Below are 13,476 nucleotides of genomic sequence, written 5' to 3'. Positions count from 1 at the left end.
TGAGAGTCTGAAACACAGAACAGCATTAAGAGACCTGTGAGGAGCTCATTTAGTCTGGCTTTGTGGTGGAAAAAGCACCAAAAACAGAAAAATACCTGGAATTTCATTCAGAGACACTAATGCCTGCCGCCGTCTTTCACAAAGCAAATTGACCAAGATATGATTATAAATCAGAGAATTTATTCCACTTCTCATCGGTTATATGGTTTATCCAGATTGTAGTCTGCCAACATGATGTAATTCAGCCTAATCCACTGTTGGCTGACGTACAACTAAAGCAGTGATTTGAAATTTTGCACATTTTCATTGGAACTTGAATCAAACCTTTGTATGTCTAGAAAACATTTCAACCTATAGTCTGTAAATAAATCCATCCATCATCCATCCTTACATGCATACATACAATACATATTTTGGTCAACAGATTTATTTGTGCTATTTATATATATGCTTATTTATTTACCTATTCCTTTATTTGTACATTCATTCTTTTATGTCTACATTTATTAATTTAACCATTCCTGTTTATTTCTATACTGTCAGATTTCTTTTCTTTTTGTGTGGCTTTATGCTAAACCTGTGGGTTGAACTCAATCTGAGTCTCCAAACTGGTGGCTCAGTAGCTTCCTCTTCATCTTGTCTCGCAAACACAAGTGAAGAAATGCAGAAATAAAATATTAAATAAATGAATACGTTAATAAATGTAGATACACAGAAATGACCCAACTACATTTTCTGTATCCTGTGCGTATACATGCCTGTATTTATTTAATAGTCTATCAATTTGAGCATAATTTATTGTTTGTGCTCCATTGGGGAAAATCGGACGGTCAGAAGCGCCTTCGAGCTCCCGTCCAATCTCGCGATATGTTACAAAATCACGCGATATTTGGCACTTGTTTGGGATTCCTGAAAAATGGCGGCGGTGCCTCCAGATGAGGCGACTCTAGAGTCTCGCATCAGTAAGTCAACTCAGCGGACACCAACAGGTCACATTGACATCGTCGGGAAGCTTTAACTTTCGACTCTAATTTGTATGACAGCGCAGTCTCTGCCACAATTCGCAATCGCCAGTCAAAGAGCAGAACGACGGATTTGCTGACAGCCAATAAAGAAACATCCGATCAGAAAGTGCATCGATAAAGCAAAAAAAACTCTTAATCGAAGCTTCTATTGTGATCACAGCCTGCTCTTTATTGCATTCAAAACATCGTATCGAGGTGTTATAATCCCGACGATATGTTGGATGCAAAAAAAACCTCACCTAGCTACATAAGTTGCTGCTAGCTTTTCCCAAGGAACACCTAATAAAACTCGTTAAGGGACGGCACTTTATACTATTTATGTTCTAACGTGGTTATAAAAGCAAAAGGAAGTTCTGTCAGTATTCTCCTGTTAAATGCAGGTGGTGCTTTTTGTCACCTGCAAAAAGTTGGTGTCTGATTTGAGAAACTTCAAACATTAAAAGTAACGGGGCAGTTGGAGAGTTTTCCTCAAACATTATGGGAATAAAATTGCGTCCGTGCAACACTTACACCTCTGAATTGACCTCTGTTGTCTGTTTTTCCAGACAAAGCCACCAACCCTCTAAATAAAGAGACTGACTGGGAAAACATCAAGAGCTTTTGTGATCAGCTCAACAATGAACCCGATGGGTGAGATCATTCTAGTAATGATTCGAATTATTAAAAGTATTGTTTGTTCTTTTCTCTGTGTCAAAACCTGCTGTTTGAATTTCTTTTATCAATCAGTCCTCAGCTCGCGACCAGACTTCTGGCCCATAAAATCCAGTCGCCCCAGGAATGGGAGGCTAAGCAAGCTCTTACTGTAAGTGATTACCCATAATATACTGCCACAGATGCACCAAGGTTATAAGAGATCAAATTGTTTCAAGGTTTTGGAGACATGCGTGAAGAACTGTGGAAAGCGATTCTGCAGCGAAGTGGGGAAGTTTCGCTTTCTCAACGAGCTCATCAAGGTGGTTTCACCCAAGGTAATGATTCCTCTTTGCTAAAGATTCACTACGTGCAGTAAACTTTGACTTGACTTACTACTAATATAAGCAGTAAAAGCGACTTTTCAATGGAAAAAACAATAAAACAGACACATTCGGTTTATTCACCTACAGTTTGCAATCACGTCTCAGTTTTCAAGTCATCATTTCATTCATTCCCCTTGTAGTATTTAGGTTCCAGGGCACCAGAGCCAGTGAAGAAGAAGGTGTTGGAAATGTTGTACCTTTGGACAGTGACACTGCCTGAGGAAACCAAAATAGCAGATGCCTATTATATGCTGAAAAAACAAGGTGAGGCACGGCAGAAGTCCAACATATCTCATTTTCTTAGCTTGCATGTTGTCTTGTTTTCTACATTGAGGCATGCGGCGGTTTGTGAACGTGCTGCTCCTACTTCTCGTGTTTCACTGCTAATTGTGATTTGGTTCCTCGAATATCCACTTCTCTCTTTTTACGGCTGATCAAAAGGTCACTGGATATGCTTGCTTCTGTTTTTTGCTCTATATGCACAGGTTATAATAAGTTAAAGTTGACTCAGTGTTTGTACACAGACAGTATACAGTGTAAATATAAAATAGTAATGCTCCAAATGCAAGCTGGTAGCACAAAAAGCTAATATTTGCCATCTGCTCTTGCAGGAATTGTCTTGCAGGACCCTGTTCTTCCCAGCGACAGCCCGCTTTCACCACCGCCACCGCCCAAAGCCTCAAGTGCCATCTTTGAGGATGAGGAGAAATCCAAGGTTGGCAAAGATTTAGAGGTTTTTCAAACACGAGGGATCAGCCTCATGTTGGATTCATTAAAACGTCTCTTTAAAATGAAGCTGCTGTCAGAATTATTGATGAACCAACGCTTTGCAAAGCTCCTGTTTCTCTCCACTAACTGTATCCCATCCTCTTTTTATAGACGCTGTCTCTTTTGTTGAACAGCACCAACCCCGAAGATTTAAGAGCGGCAAACAAGCTAATAAAGGAAATGGTCCAGGAGGTGTGTCATCACATTTATTTACCACATGATTACAGTAGTGGTCCCACCTGCAGGTTCCTCTGTGTTCTTACATGATTTATAAAAGCATAATCTATAATCAATCTTAACTTCCAGGTTTAGACGGTTAACTCTATCACTTTATTCTCAGGACCAAAAACGGGTGGAGAAGGTCTCAAAGCGGGCGAACGCCATCCTGGAGGTGAAGGAGAGTGTCACCCTGCTGAGCCAGCTGCTGCAGGGCTACAGCAAAGAGAGCTGCTCACAGAGCAACCAGGAGCTCATTAAAGTTAGCACAGCTCAGCACGTTCAGACCAGCGTGTCAGAAAAGCAGCAGAGTCACGAGACTGTGTCTGTTTCCAGGATCTTTTCCAGCGCTGTGAAAAGATGAGGCCCACGCTGTTCAGATTAGCAAGCGACACGGAGGATAATGACGAAGCCTTAGGTGAGCAGCCGCTCCGTTAACGTTCTGCTCATCTTTCAGGCGATGACTCCTTTTATCTTTCCCCATTTACAGCGGATATCTTACAAGCCAACGACAGCCTGACTCAGGTCATCAACCAGTACAGGCAGCTGGTGCAGGGGGAGGATGTAGCAGCAGATGACATAACCACGCCACAGCCCAGTAGGTGCACGTGTGTGTTCTCTTTCACTAGTTTTCCTGCACGTCTGTTCAGAAGATCCTAAACAGATGTTCTCTGTCCTCACCAGGCTCCGCCCTGGAGGACCTGATGGGGCTCAACACATCAGCCAGCACGGCACCATCCGACCGTGCAACCTCCAGGCTGCAGACCCTGACACAGAACACGGGCACCAGCCTCTTAGACGATGAACTCGCATCACTGGGTTAGCACAAGGGGGAAAAAGGGGGGGGGGGGGGGGGGGGGACAGCTGGCTCGTAAATATAAACGTAGACGACCAAGCTCTTAACAAGCAAGGAAAAAAAGACGTCAGCACAACTCGGGGTCACATCTGGCCACGCCACACAAAAACTGCAGGCTTAAATTTGAACGTGGCTGGTACAAAAGTTCCAATCATTGATTTTTCTCTCTTTAGGATTGAATGTAACAGAAAACTGCGTCGACCAGGATGGCTTTCAGGTAAGGGTCCTTCGATTAAGAGTTTGAACTATAATCTGAAACTATACGGCTATAATGTGTCATTTCCCCCATGTTTCTCTCACAGACCTCGGATGGTTCACAGTCGGCCCTTCCAGCCTTGTTTCCATCTAAGATCCAGACCCAACAGCCCCCACCTGCTGGGCTCGCCACTGCTGTTCCCAAACCGATGGAAGAGCTCGATTTGTTGGGGAAGGCGCTGCTGCAGCAGGCTCTTCCCCCGGAGAGCCAGCAGGTCAAGTGGTGAGTGCGTCTGCTCACACAGTTTCGGCTGAAGGTCACGCATCCGTCACAACTTTCTGCTCTCGTGGACGCAGGGACAAGCTTCAGCCTCACTCCAGAGTCACCTTACGAGAGCTGCAGAAATCCAACACCAAGGCCGCGCCAGCCGCTAATGCGAGCACGTTCTCCTCCTCGCCCGTCGGCGACCTGTCGGGCTTTCCTGATATCCTCTCAACTCCCAGTCTCACACCTGTGGATCCCTATGACAGCATCTCTCTAGCTGATGTTACTGTCCCGCTGGAATCAATCAAACCCAGTAAGCACAAGCACTACAGCTAACTCTAGCTAGCGCTCTTCAGGTCTGTTAAAGGAACTCCTAATGCTTTGCGTCATCATCCATTCTCCCCTCTCCTCTAAATCCAGGTAGTCTGTTACCGGTGAGCGTGTTTGACAAACACAGCCTGCGTGTTCTGTTCACCTTTGCCCGGGACTCTCCTCCGTCCCGGGCCGACGTGCTGGTGGTGATCATCTCCATGCTGTCCTCAGCCCCCACTCCCGTCACCAACATCCGCTTTCAGGCAGCCGTGCCGAAGGTGGGCTTGCATTTGTCACACACATACAAGGGTTGGGGTTCTAAAAAGGTCATTTATGGATACCCGTAACGACATTTATTGACTATTTTCTGTTTCCTAGGTTATGAGAGTGAAGTTGCTGCCTCCCTCCAGTACTGAGCTCCCTGCCTTTAACCCCATCCTGCCTCCCACTGCTGTCACACAGATCCTGTTACTGGCAAACCCTCACAAGGTACCTGATCACCAAACGCTCCCTCTAGTATCCAGTCTGAGGCTGATTCATATTCTCTCACCTCATATTACAGGAGAAAGTGCGTTTGAGGTACAAGCTGACCTTCAACCTGGGAGACAAAGCTCATGACGAATCTGGTGATGTGGACCAGTTCCCTCCAGCCAACACCTGGGGGAAGCTGTAATAGCAAAGACCGTCCTAGTATCTGATCCCAAGCTTCCTTTAGATTGGGTCTGAAGCCGCCCCCTCGGCTCTGCCGACCCAAACCACGCAAGAGCGGATGTTGAGATCAGCTTCCCCTCGGTGCCTTCCTTCACATCCTCGCTGTCTTTCTTCTTCTTCTCATGCAGCTTTTTCTTTTTACCAATTAGGAGTCATTGATTTACTTTAGTGATGCGTTTGGGGAACCAAATGGAAAAGAGAATGCCGAGTTTACATGATTTCACCTCCACTCTGGTTTCCCATGTCATAGTTTGCATCTACAGCTGTTAATGTCAACCTCCAAGAGTTTGATGTTGTTGTGGGGACCGTGCGAGTGTCCCTTCTATTGTTCAAAAGGTTCAACTTGAGTTAACCCTAAAGTTAATGATAAACACTCGACTTTCCTCAGCAGAGGAGCAAGTTCACTAGATGATGTCCTGCTCTGCTGCAGCAAACCTGCTCCTGATGTGTCACATATCTGATTGGTAGTTCTTTTTATAAAACTTTTTTTTTTTTTTTAATTACTATTACTTTTGTTTTTCTTGTCTGGTCAGTTCTAATGGGCCGACATCTGCGTGAAGATGTGACTACTGCAAAATCTTAAGGAAACGGGACAGTGAAGGGGCTAAATGGAAGTCAGCCATCTTATTTTTTACACACAGAAGGAAGGACACACACACACACACTCACCTCCATTCCATTTTTTTTTTTTTTAAACTTGCACCTTTTGATTTTTAGATCTAGTTTACACTCAGGATTTTGATTGGGGATGTTGTTCATGCACTTTTATTTGATTTTTTTCCTTTTGCACATGAAATCTCCACAGGTTAGTCTTTCCTACCTGCTGCCTTTATACTGTTGATGGACCCAAAGATGTTTGAGTTGCTGCCACCCATTTGGATTCCACCACATGTGCCTGAGATCTGATCCATCTGTGATGTTGGGAGAATCGTTCTAGCCTCTAACGTTCCTTAGATGCAGGTTCCCTCTCGGTCTTAAATGTCCGGAGACCAAAATTAATTGTAAATCTGAAAGTTTGAAATTTCAAATAGAGGAATAGATTTTGTCATTCAGCATCACTTGTTCATAATTTTAAACTATAAATCTTGTTTCCATGAGCTCACTGCTTGATTTATGTTTAAATGACTGGAGAGGGCAGCAGTGTTTCATAAGAAATTCCTATTCTTTCTGGCCAAAACCGTGAATTGTAAATGATGAAAGCAACCTTTATCATAATTTAAGCCACAACACACTTTCCAGTCATGATGATTCCTTTTTTTTTTTTTTTTTTTAAATTGTGAAAAGCCCTTGAAGGATGTATTTTGGGGGACTAAATGATCTTATCTGTTATACCCCGTGTACCATAAATCACTTGTACAATAACCGTATACATTGGTGCAAAATAAGTGTCGTACGGCTAAGGCAATAAAAACGAACATGAATACATGTAATGTAGAAATGCTTTAGTTATTTTTTAAGACAGTAAAAAAAGAGGAAGCAAGCCAACTCCAATTTACCCAATAATGGAAATGAATTTGCATTTGGCTGCAGGGATGACGAGCGTGAATAACGGTTACAACGGAGGAGAGCAGAGAATTCAACAACAAAGGCAAACGCTACAATTATCAGGCCAAGACACTAACGGAAATTAATGTATGCCATTTGAACGTTACTCAAGAAGAAGGTATGCTTCAAGAATCCTACAAGGGAAAGCTGAATTATTTTACACACTTTTGGTTCTTTTTTTACCAACACATCCAAATACGTCAAAGCAAAGCGATATGACTGGAATGAGATAATGTTTACAGGTTTTGTCCCTCAACATTCCACCACTATCACCTTTTTAATCTGAATTTTCATCAAAGTTTTCTGCTGCATTCGCGGGGAACAACGCAGCAGTTTTATCAAAAAAGTATAAAAATGAGAATATACAAGCACCCTCTTCCTCAAAGATACAAACAAGACCAGTGAATCATTCTGAGGCTTGTTGCTCACAATTCTATTTCCTTGGAGGCTGAAGGCCTGGAGGAGGAGGGGGTGGGGAGGCAAAAGAATAAGGTGTTTGCCCCACGAACCCCATGAGGGGCGGCTGCTGAGGGGCAAACTGCTGAGCCATGAGAGGCTGCAGCCCAGCAGGGAGCTGAGGGAGCAGAGCCTGGCTGAACTGGCTGTGAGCCTGTCGGGGTTGCTCCTGCCCCCCTCCCCCACTGTGGGAGTTGTAGCCCCCGCTGGCGCTGCTGTAGCTCTGATACTGGTCTGAGCCGGCGGCGTAGCTATTTCTGTGATCCCGACTTTGGTCTCTGTAGGAGGAAGAGGGGCGGTCTTCGTCGCGGCTGTTGCGAGCATCGCGGCCGTCCTTGCTGCCGCCGCCCCCGGGGCGCATGCGGCGGTCACACTCGTCGCGGTACATGAGGTTGGGGTTGTTGGAGCTGCTCCCGCGGTAACGCATCCTGCCACCTGTAGCCAACAAAGGAAAATAGCTTTCTTCCAGAATCCCCATCGTTTCTATTGCCACCGCGCACTCACCGCCACCTCCTCCCCCTCGGCAGGAGTCCACCAGCTGACGCAGTTTGGGGTTGATGGCCTGCCGGGCCTCTTCTAACACCCTGACGAGGTCTCGAGCCTGCCGCAAGTTGCCCGGCGTGAAGAAGGTGTAAGCGGTGCCCTTGTTGGTACTGCGGGCCGTGCGGCCGATACGGTGCACGTAATCCTCGGAGGAGTTGGGATAATCATAGTTGATGACGAACTTGACATCTTCAACATCTTGTGGGTAAAGAACAATCAATATTACAGGACCACAACATTCTGAAGTGCTCGTTACGTCTTGTGGGTTCGATCAATCGGCATATGTTAAATATTTGATTATTACACTTTAACTGGATGAGTCGTAGCTCCCCTATCAGACTTTGGGCTGCAATTGAACGCCAAGGATTTGCAACTGAGTGTTAGGAAGACAAAATTTGATTTAGGTCTGTTCATTTTTCCCTTTAGTCCCTTAACCAGTTGCAGCCACAAATCCTGTTCTAATTCTTACATTGTTCAGCTGATTTGGATGTAAATGTCAAATTAAAGCTGAAAGTCTGCAGTTTTTTTGTTTCCACTCCATCCTGGTGGTGTATCGAGCCAAAAAGATGGGAATCGTGTCGACGTCCCGACACTTCTAGACCTGACTGATATGATAAACCTTTAATAGTCTCCCAATGGAGAAATCTGCAGTTTACCTCTATAAGATAATCAATGGCTGTATTTATAGTGACTTACCTGTTAGATTAGAAACCGTGCAACTATTAATCCCAAACACCAACCAGCTCATTTCAATCACGTCATGTTATACTAAGTGTGACCACTTCAGGCTGATCGGTGGCCATTAAGTGAGGACACAGAGTCTGTTTCTTATTACAGAAGATGTGGGGCTCTGACAGCACAGCTGATCGAGTCTTCCCCTCCATCATGTCAGAGGGAAACAATTTCCTAAACTTTAGTGGAACAGAAAGATAAACGCTGACTACCCTTTGGATGTAAACACCTGAAAATATAACGAGCTTATAGAAGGGTTAAAAGACAGGGGCTATGAGGTACTTACCCCCTGCAGGTTGTTTTACAAAGGTAGTCATTCCCCAATCGGTCCTGGTTTATATGGAGGGGCTGAGGGGGAGGGAGACAGGGTTCCTCCCACAACAGCAACGTCAGACAGGAGCAGAACCATTAAACCTCAAAAGACACAGCTGGTTCTGTTGCGCTCACGCTGCGTTGCAGGACCCCTCCTCAGACCCTTGCCAAGACCGGATCCAGACGAGCCCGTCTAACTCTCCCCTGTCTGTCTGCTTTTATGAACACACCAATGGGCAGACAAACAGGCTCCTAAGGCTGCTCCCAAGGAAGGCTCGCTGGATTTACAAACTCTGACAATAGTGGGCAGGTGGGAGGTTTTAGTTACCCATGCGGGGCTTTAGTCCCTTTAAAATTAGCTGAGCTTCTATTTTTGTGATGTAGGGGGCAGTGACAACAGCGCAGACTGTTACAGCTGCCAAACCCTGAGAGGAGAAGAGGGGAAAAAAGAACAAGGATATAGTCAAAGGAATTTTAGTAAGAAAGACACTTCACTTATCCCCCCTTCTCATATTAGTGCTGTCAAAAAACTAGACAAAAACACTCAAGAGAGCGCAGACCTCCGCCAAGCAGGTCATTTCCACACATTGAGACCAACACTCATGGTGTGGTACTGTATATATAGGCAGCAGTGACAGAAGGTTACGTAACATCGCTGGTCGCTTGTGATCAAAACTTAGGTCCCTTCAGGATGTTAAACATCACCAAAATTGAGCTCTTCCTTTTCCCATGAGCATCATCTCCCTGAGAATTTCAGGAAAATCCTTTCATAATGTTGCAAGTTATTTTGCTAAAAACACAGAGCGCCAGCTATCACGTAACCTCCTTGGCGGAGGTAATAAGCTATCGTCGCCCTACTTGAATGCATCTGCAAAGGTCACATTGTGCACCAGTTTGCAGATTCTCTACGAAACGAGCGCCTGCAACGTATTATTTTATAGAAGAGGGACAATTTAGTTTTGACTGACACCATACAGGAGATAATAAGACAAGGTGCACAGGAGCATCTGTCCCACACACCCCGCTTTCAGGATGCAGCGTGCTAACGAGCCCCGGCTGATGGAAGCTTTTTAACTGCAGTAACAAGAAACAGACTATAAATCCAGCCAATCAGAAGGCTGAATCATACACCTTGGGAGATTCTCCAGAGTGTAAAACTAAACACGACACTACACCACGAATGTATAAATAAATCCATGTGTTATAGAAATAAATGGCAGAATGATGCTTGTTTAAAAATATTGTTACATTAAATAAGCAATCTATATGAAGGTTTTATAATTGCTCCGACGTCGCTGGTCTTAAGTACCTTCTGCTCAACGTGGCGTTTGCAAACAGGCACAGAGACGGCTTCTCTATAGTGTGGAGAAAACTTACTCTATGCACGTAACAGATCAGAAAATACAGCAAAATCAGGTGGAAGACAAACACAAAGGCGATAAAAACATACCCAGACCACGGGAAGCCACATCGGTAGCAATCAGAATAGGAGCTTTACCACTGCGAAATTCTGCAGGAGTTAAAATGAATCAAAAATAGTGGCAGGAAAAAAAGGTAAAGGTATGGAAATGTGAGAGCAGCAGCCTTACCTGTGATTACCCAGTCTCTCTCTGGCTGGCTTTTGTCTCCATGGATACACATGGCAGGCCAGCTAAAGAACAAAATAATGGTGGATTGGGAGGATTAGGCAATACTTTGAACACCGTGCACAAATATTTCCCCAAATCCTCCGGCCAATATTTATTCCTCACCCGTCACGCCTCATCCTCCGGGTCAGGTCATCACAACGCTTCTTGGTCTCCACGAAGATGATGGTTTTGTTCTCTTTCTCAGCCATGATCTCCTCCATCAGCTGAATAAGCCTGACGGTGGCGAGGAAGAAGCAACAACACGTCAGCAGAAGTCCAAAACTCAGAGGACAACAACAGGTTTTGTGACAACACCGCAGCGGTTAACTCCGAAAGCTACAAAATGTTTTCTTACTTCTCGTCCTTTTCGTTTTCCAGGCAGACGTCAACAATTTGCAGGATGTTGTGGTTGGCGCTGAGCTCCAGAGCACCAATATTAATCTGGATGTATTCCTTCAGGAAGTCCTCAGCCAGCTGCCGTACCTCTTTTGGCCAGGTTGCACTCCACATCAGGGTCTGTCTGTCAGGCTGAGAGGTGGGCGAGAGTATTAATATTAAATGCTCCATTACGTCATAAAACACTTTTATTACAAGAGTCTCTCTCCCACCCTGATTTGTTCAACTATCTTGCGAATCTGGGGTTCAAAGCCCATGTCCAGCATACGATCAGCTTCATCCAGAACGAGATAGGTGCATCGCCGCAGGTTCGTTTTCTCGCATTCTAAGAAGTCAATGAGGCGACCAGGTGTGGCGATACAGATCTCAACTCCTAAACATCCCAAACAGAAGGATGAGGCATTGAAATACGCTTTAGAAATATAGCAAAGTAGTTATAATGCATGGACATAGGTTATTAGGAGTTACAGAGCGATAAAGAAATACCAGTACCAGGAACAGGTCGTTGGCATTTGCAACACTTTGCGACCCCATTTCATGTTCAAAGGATTCAAACACTAGGGATTTCAAAATAAAAGCATTTAAAGTCCCCTGGATCCAACCGAGCACTGTACTCACCCCTCTCAAGGTCTCGAATCTGAGGCCCTTTAGGTGCTCCACCATAGACACAGGTGCTTTTGATACGGGAACACTTCCCGTAGTCGAATGCAACCTGTTGGACTTGCTGAGCCAGCTCTCTAGTTGGTGCAAGCACCAGAACCTATGAGGACAAAGAGGAAAAAGATTTAAGAGCCGGGCTCAATAACAATCTGAAGAGTCCGATTTACAGGCAAAAACATTTGACACAGCAGCATATCCGAGATTTTGACTCACAATCGGCCCATCTCCCCTCTCCGGGTACGGCTGGTGGTTGATATGCACGATAGCAGGAAGAAGATACTGCAGGAAACAAACAGCAAATGACTGCTACTGACCGGCTGTTCTCAGCCGCAACATTCAGTTTCTGCTGAGGCACCAAAACAAGCATGAGAAATGACGGCCGTGCAGACTTACAGCTAATGTTTTCCCGGATCCAGTCTGGGCAATCCCCACCATGTCCTTACCGCTCAGGGCCACAGGGAAGCCCTGGGACTGGATTGCTGTTGGCTCTTTGAAATTCTGCTGCACCAACACATCTATCACATACTCTGCCAGAAAAACAAAGTAAACAGTTGCACTGTTGGCCTGTTTGTTTGTTTTTTAGGTATGTACATCTACCTAAGATTAAGCTTACTTCCCCCCAAATTATCTAAATAACTAGCTAACTACAGGGGAGCCTTTTGAAATGTGTGACGTGAAACCTGTAAGATGTGAAACCTCCCAAGGTGACAAAAAGTAAAGGTAATAATGAGGGTTCACTAACGAGGAAACTGTGCCTGGTGGAAAGCCAGAATCGCCTTTGGACACCCAGAGCCTCTTATGGTGATCTCCTTCTTTCTCCGAAACTCTTCCATCTCATACTGGACGTGTAAACATGAACAAAAAAATGAAAATCAAGACAAGATTACATAGAAACGCAGTAACCACAGGTAAAACCAGTAATAGGGCTGCGGTATAACACCGTTTGGTTAGTGTTTTGGAGCTGTGTGTGCATGCGTAGATGGAATACAAAGACTAACCTGGCTCATGCGTTGGACCTCAGGGTGCTCTGTGTAGAAGTTCTTCTCAAACTTTGGCAGCTCATCCAGGTTCCATCTTTTTTTACGGAGACGTTCGCCCGGATTCCCAAACTTCGTTTGTGTGGGTCCACTGCGACCACCGATGGCCCCAAAGCGAGGTCTGCGGGTGGACAGATAACAGGTTTGGGGAGTTCACTATACGTTACTTTGCTGTAATTGAGGGTGAACCTCGACTGAAGAATTGCTTGTTGAGGCGGCCAATTATCAACGATGATTCTGTTTAGAGAACCGAGGTGGTTGGGAAGAGATCTGGACCCGTCTGTTGACCAGGACCCGCGATGGGATGTCGAACATAAAGCTAACAGGCTTGGTTGGGCGGTATGGGGAGTGCATCTCACGGCGTAGTGGTAAACAAAGTATGGCGGTGACACGGAGGGCTTTGTTGAGCAAAGCCCCGCAGATCGCCATAAACTTGCAGCTTATCGCTCCGTCCTAATTTGGTCGGAGCCCCAACCTGTTCTTACAGTAATATGCCTTGTTTCCTAAATATTTAAAATGCATTATATATGCTAAATGTAGGGGAAATGACCTGCAACGTACCTGTCCCGTCCACGGTCCCTGTCTCTGTCCCCGTATGAGCCTCCTCTCATTTTGACGAAAAACGTTCTTCTGCCTTGAGCGTAAGTGAGCTAAAGCAACGGTTTATACGATTATAAGACGATATTTACGCCAAAGACGAGAAAATTGTTGGGTGCGTCACGGAGCTTCACGTCGCCTTCTTTAGCAACGTAAGTACTGTCAGTAAAACTACGTAACTTTGCTCGGAAGAAACTTTCTTTACG

General features: G+C 45.1%; 2 protein-coding genes across 2 annotated transcripts; one reads left to right on the top strand and one right to left on the bottom strand.

Moving 5' to 3' along the window:
• The first annotated feature begins 890 nt into the window (after positions 1-890).
• Positions 891-6,789, top strand: LOC101078557 (ADP-ribosylation factor-binding protein GGA1-like). Its single transcript, XM_003972537.3, has 17 exons — positions 891-962; positions 1,571-1,655; positions 1,752-1,827; positions 1,895-1,993; positions 2,182-2,305; positions 2,653-2,756; positions 2,921-3,001; positions 3,150-3,287; positions 3,362-3,443; positions 3,516-3,623; positions 3,710-3,844; positions 4,055-4,098; positions 4,184-4,359; positions 4,434-4,654; positions 4,762-4,931; positions 5,032-5,142; positions 5,216-6,789. Exons 1-17 carry the CDS (start codon positions 917-919, stop codon positions 5,324-5,326), a joined length of 1,911 nt encoding a protein of 636 aa, XP_003972586.1. The 5' UTR covers positions 891-916; the 3' UTR covers positions 5,327-6,789.
• A 2-nt stretch (positions 6,790-6,791) lies between these two features.
• On the bottom strand, positions 6,792-13,448 carry LOC101078786 (probable ATP-dependent RNA helicase DDX17). The gene is made up of 13 exons (XM_003972538.3): positions 13,235-13,448; positions 12,635-12,794; positions 12,379-12,475; positions 12,030-12,163; positions 11,850-11,915; positions 11,595-11,736; positions 11,189-11,349; positions 10,936-11,108; positions 10,704-10,814; positions 10,542-10,603; positions 10,403-10,462; positions 7,870-8,106; positions 6,792-7,800 (listed from the first exon to the last, which is right to left on the bottom strand). The coding sequence occupies exons 1-13, from the start codon at positions 13,282-13,284 to the stop codon at positions 7,343-7,345; spliced, it is 1,911 nt and encodes a 636-aa protein (XP_003972587.2). The 5' UTR covers positions 13,285-13,448; the 3' UTR covers positions 6,792-7,342.
• Positions 13,449-13,476: the final 28 nt, after the last annotated feature.

Source organism: Takifugu rubripes, chromosome 17, assembly GCF_901000725.2.
Source record: "Takifugu rubripes chromosome 17, fTakRub1.2, whole genome shotgun sequence".
Taxonomy (NCBI): domain Eukaryota; kingdom Metazoa; phylum Chordata; class Actinopteri; order Tetraodontiformes; family Tetraodontidae; genus Takifugu; species Takifugu rubripes.
The sequence above is the reverse complement of the archived record's forward strand: the minus strand, read 5'-3'. Positions and strand labels throughout refer to the sequence as shown.

Coding starts and splice junctions, on each gene's coding strand:
- LOC101078557 (XM_003972537.3), top strand. CDS start 917: ATGGCGGCGGTGCCTCCAGATGAGGCGACTCTAGAGTCTCGCATCA. Junction 2,757..2,920: donor AGGATGAGGAGAAATCCAAG/GTTGGCAAAGAT, acceptor CTCTTTTTATAG/ACGCTGTCTCTTTTGTTGAA. Junction 4,655..4,761: donor GCTGGAATCAATCAAACCCA/GTAAGCACAAGC, acceptor CTCTAAATCCAG/GTAGTCTGTTACCGGTGAGC.
- LOC101078786 (XM_003972538.3), bottom strand. CDS start 13,284: ATGAGAGGAGGCTCATACGGGGACAGAGACAGGGACCGTGGACGGGAC. Junction 12,476..12,634: donor AGGTCCAACGCATGAGCCAG/GTTAGTCTTTGT, acceptor TTACACGTCCAG/TATGAGATGGAAGAGTTTCG. Junction 11,916..12,029: donor GATCCGGGAAAACATTAGCT/GTAAGTCTGCAC, acceptor TGTTTCCTGCAG/TATCTTCTTCCTGCTATCGT.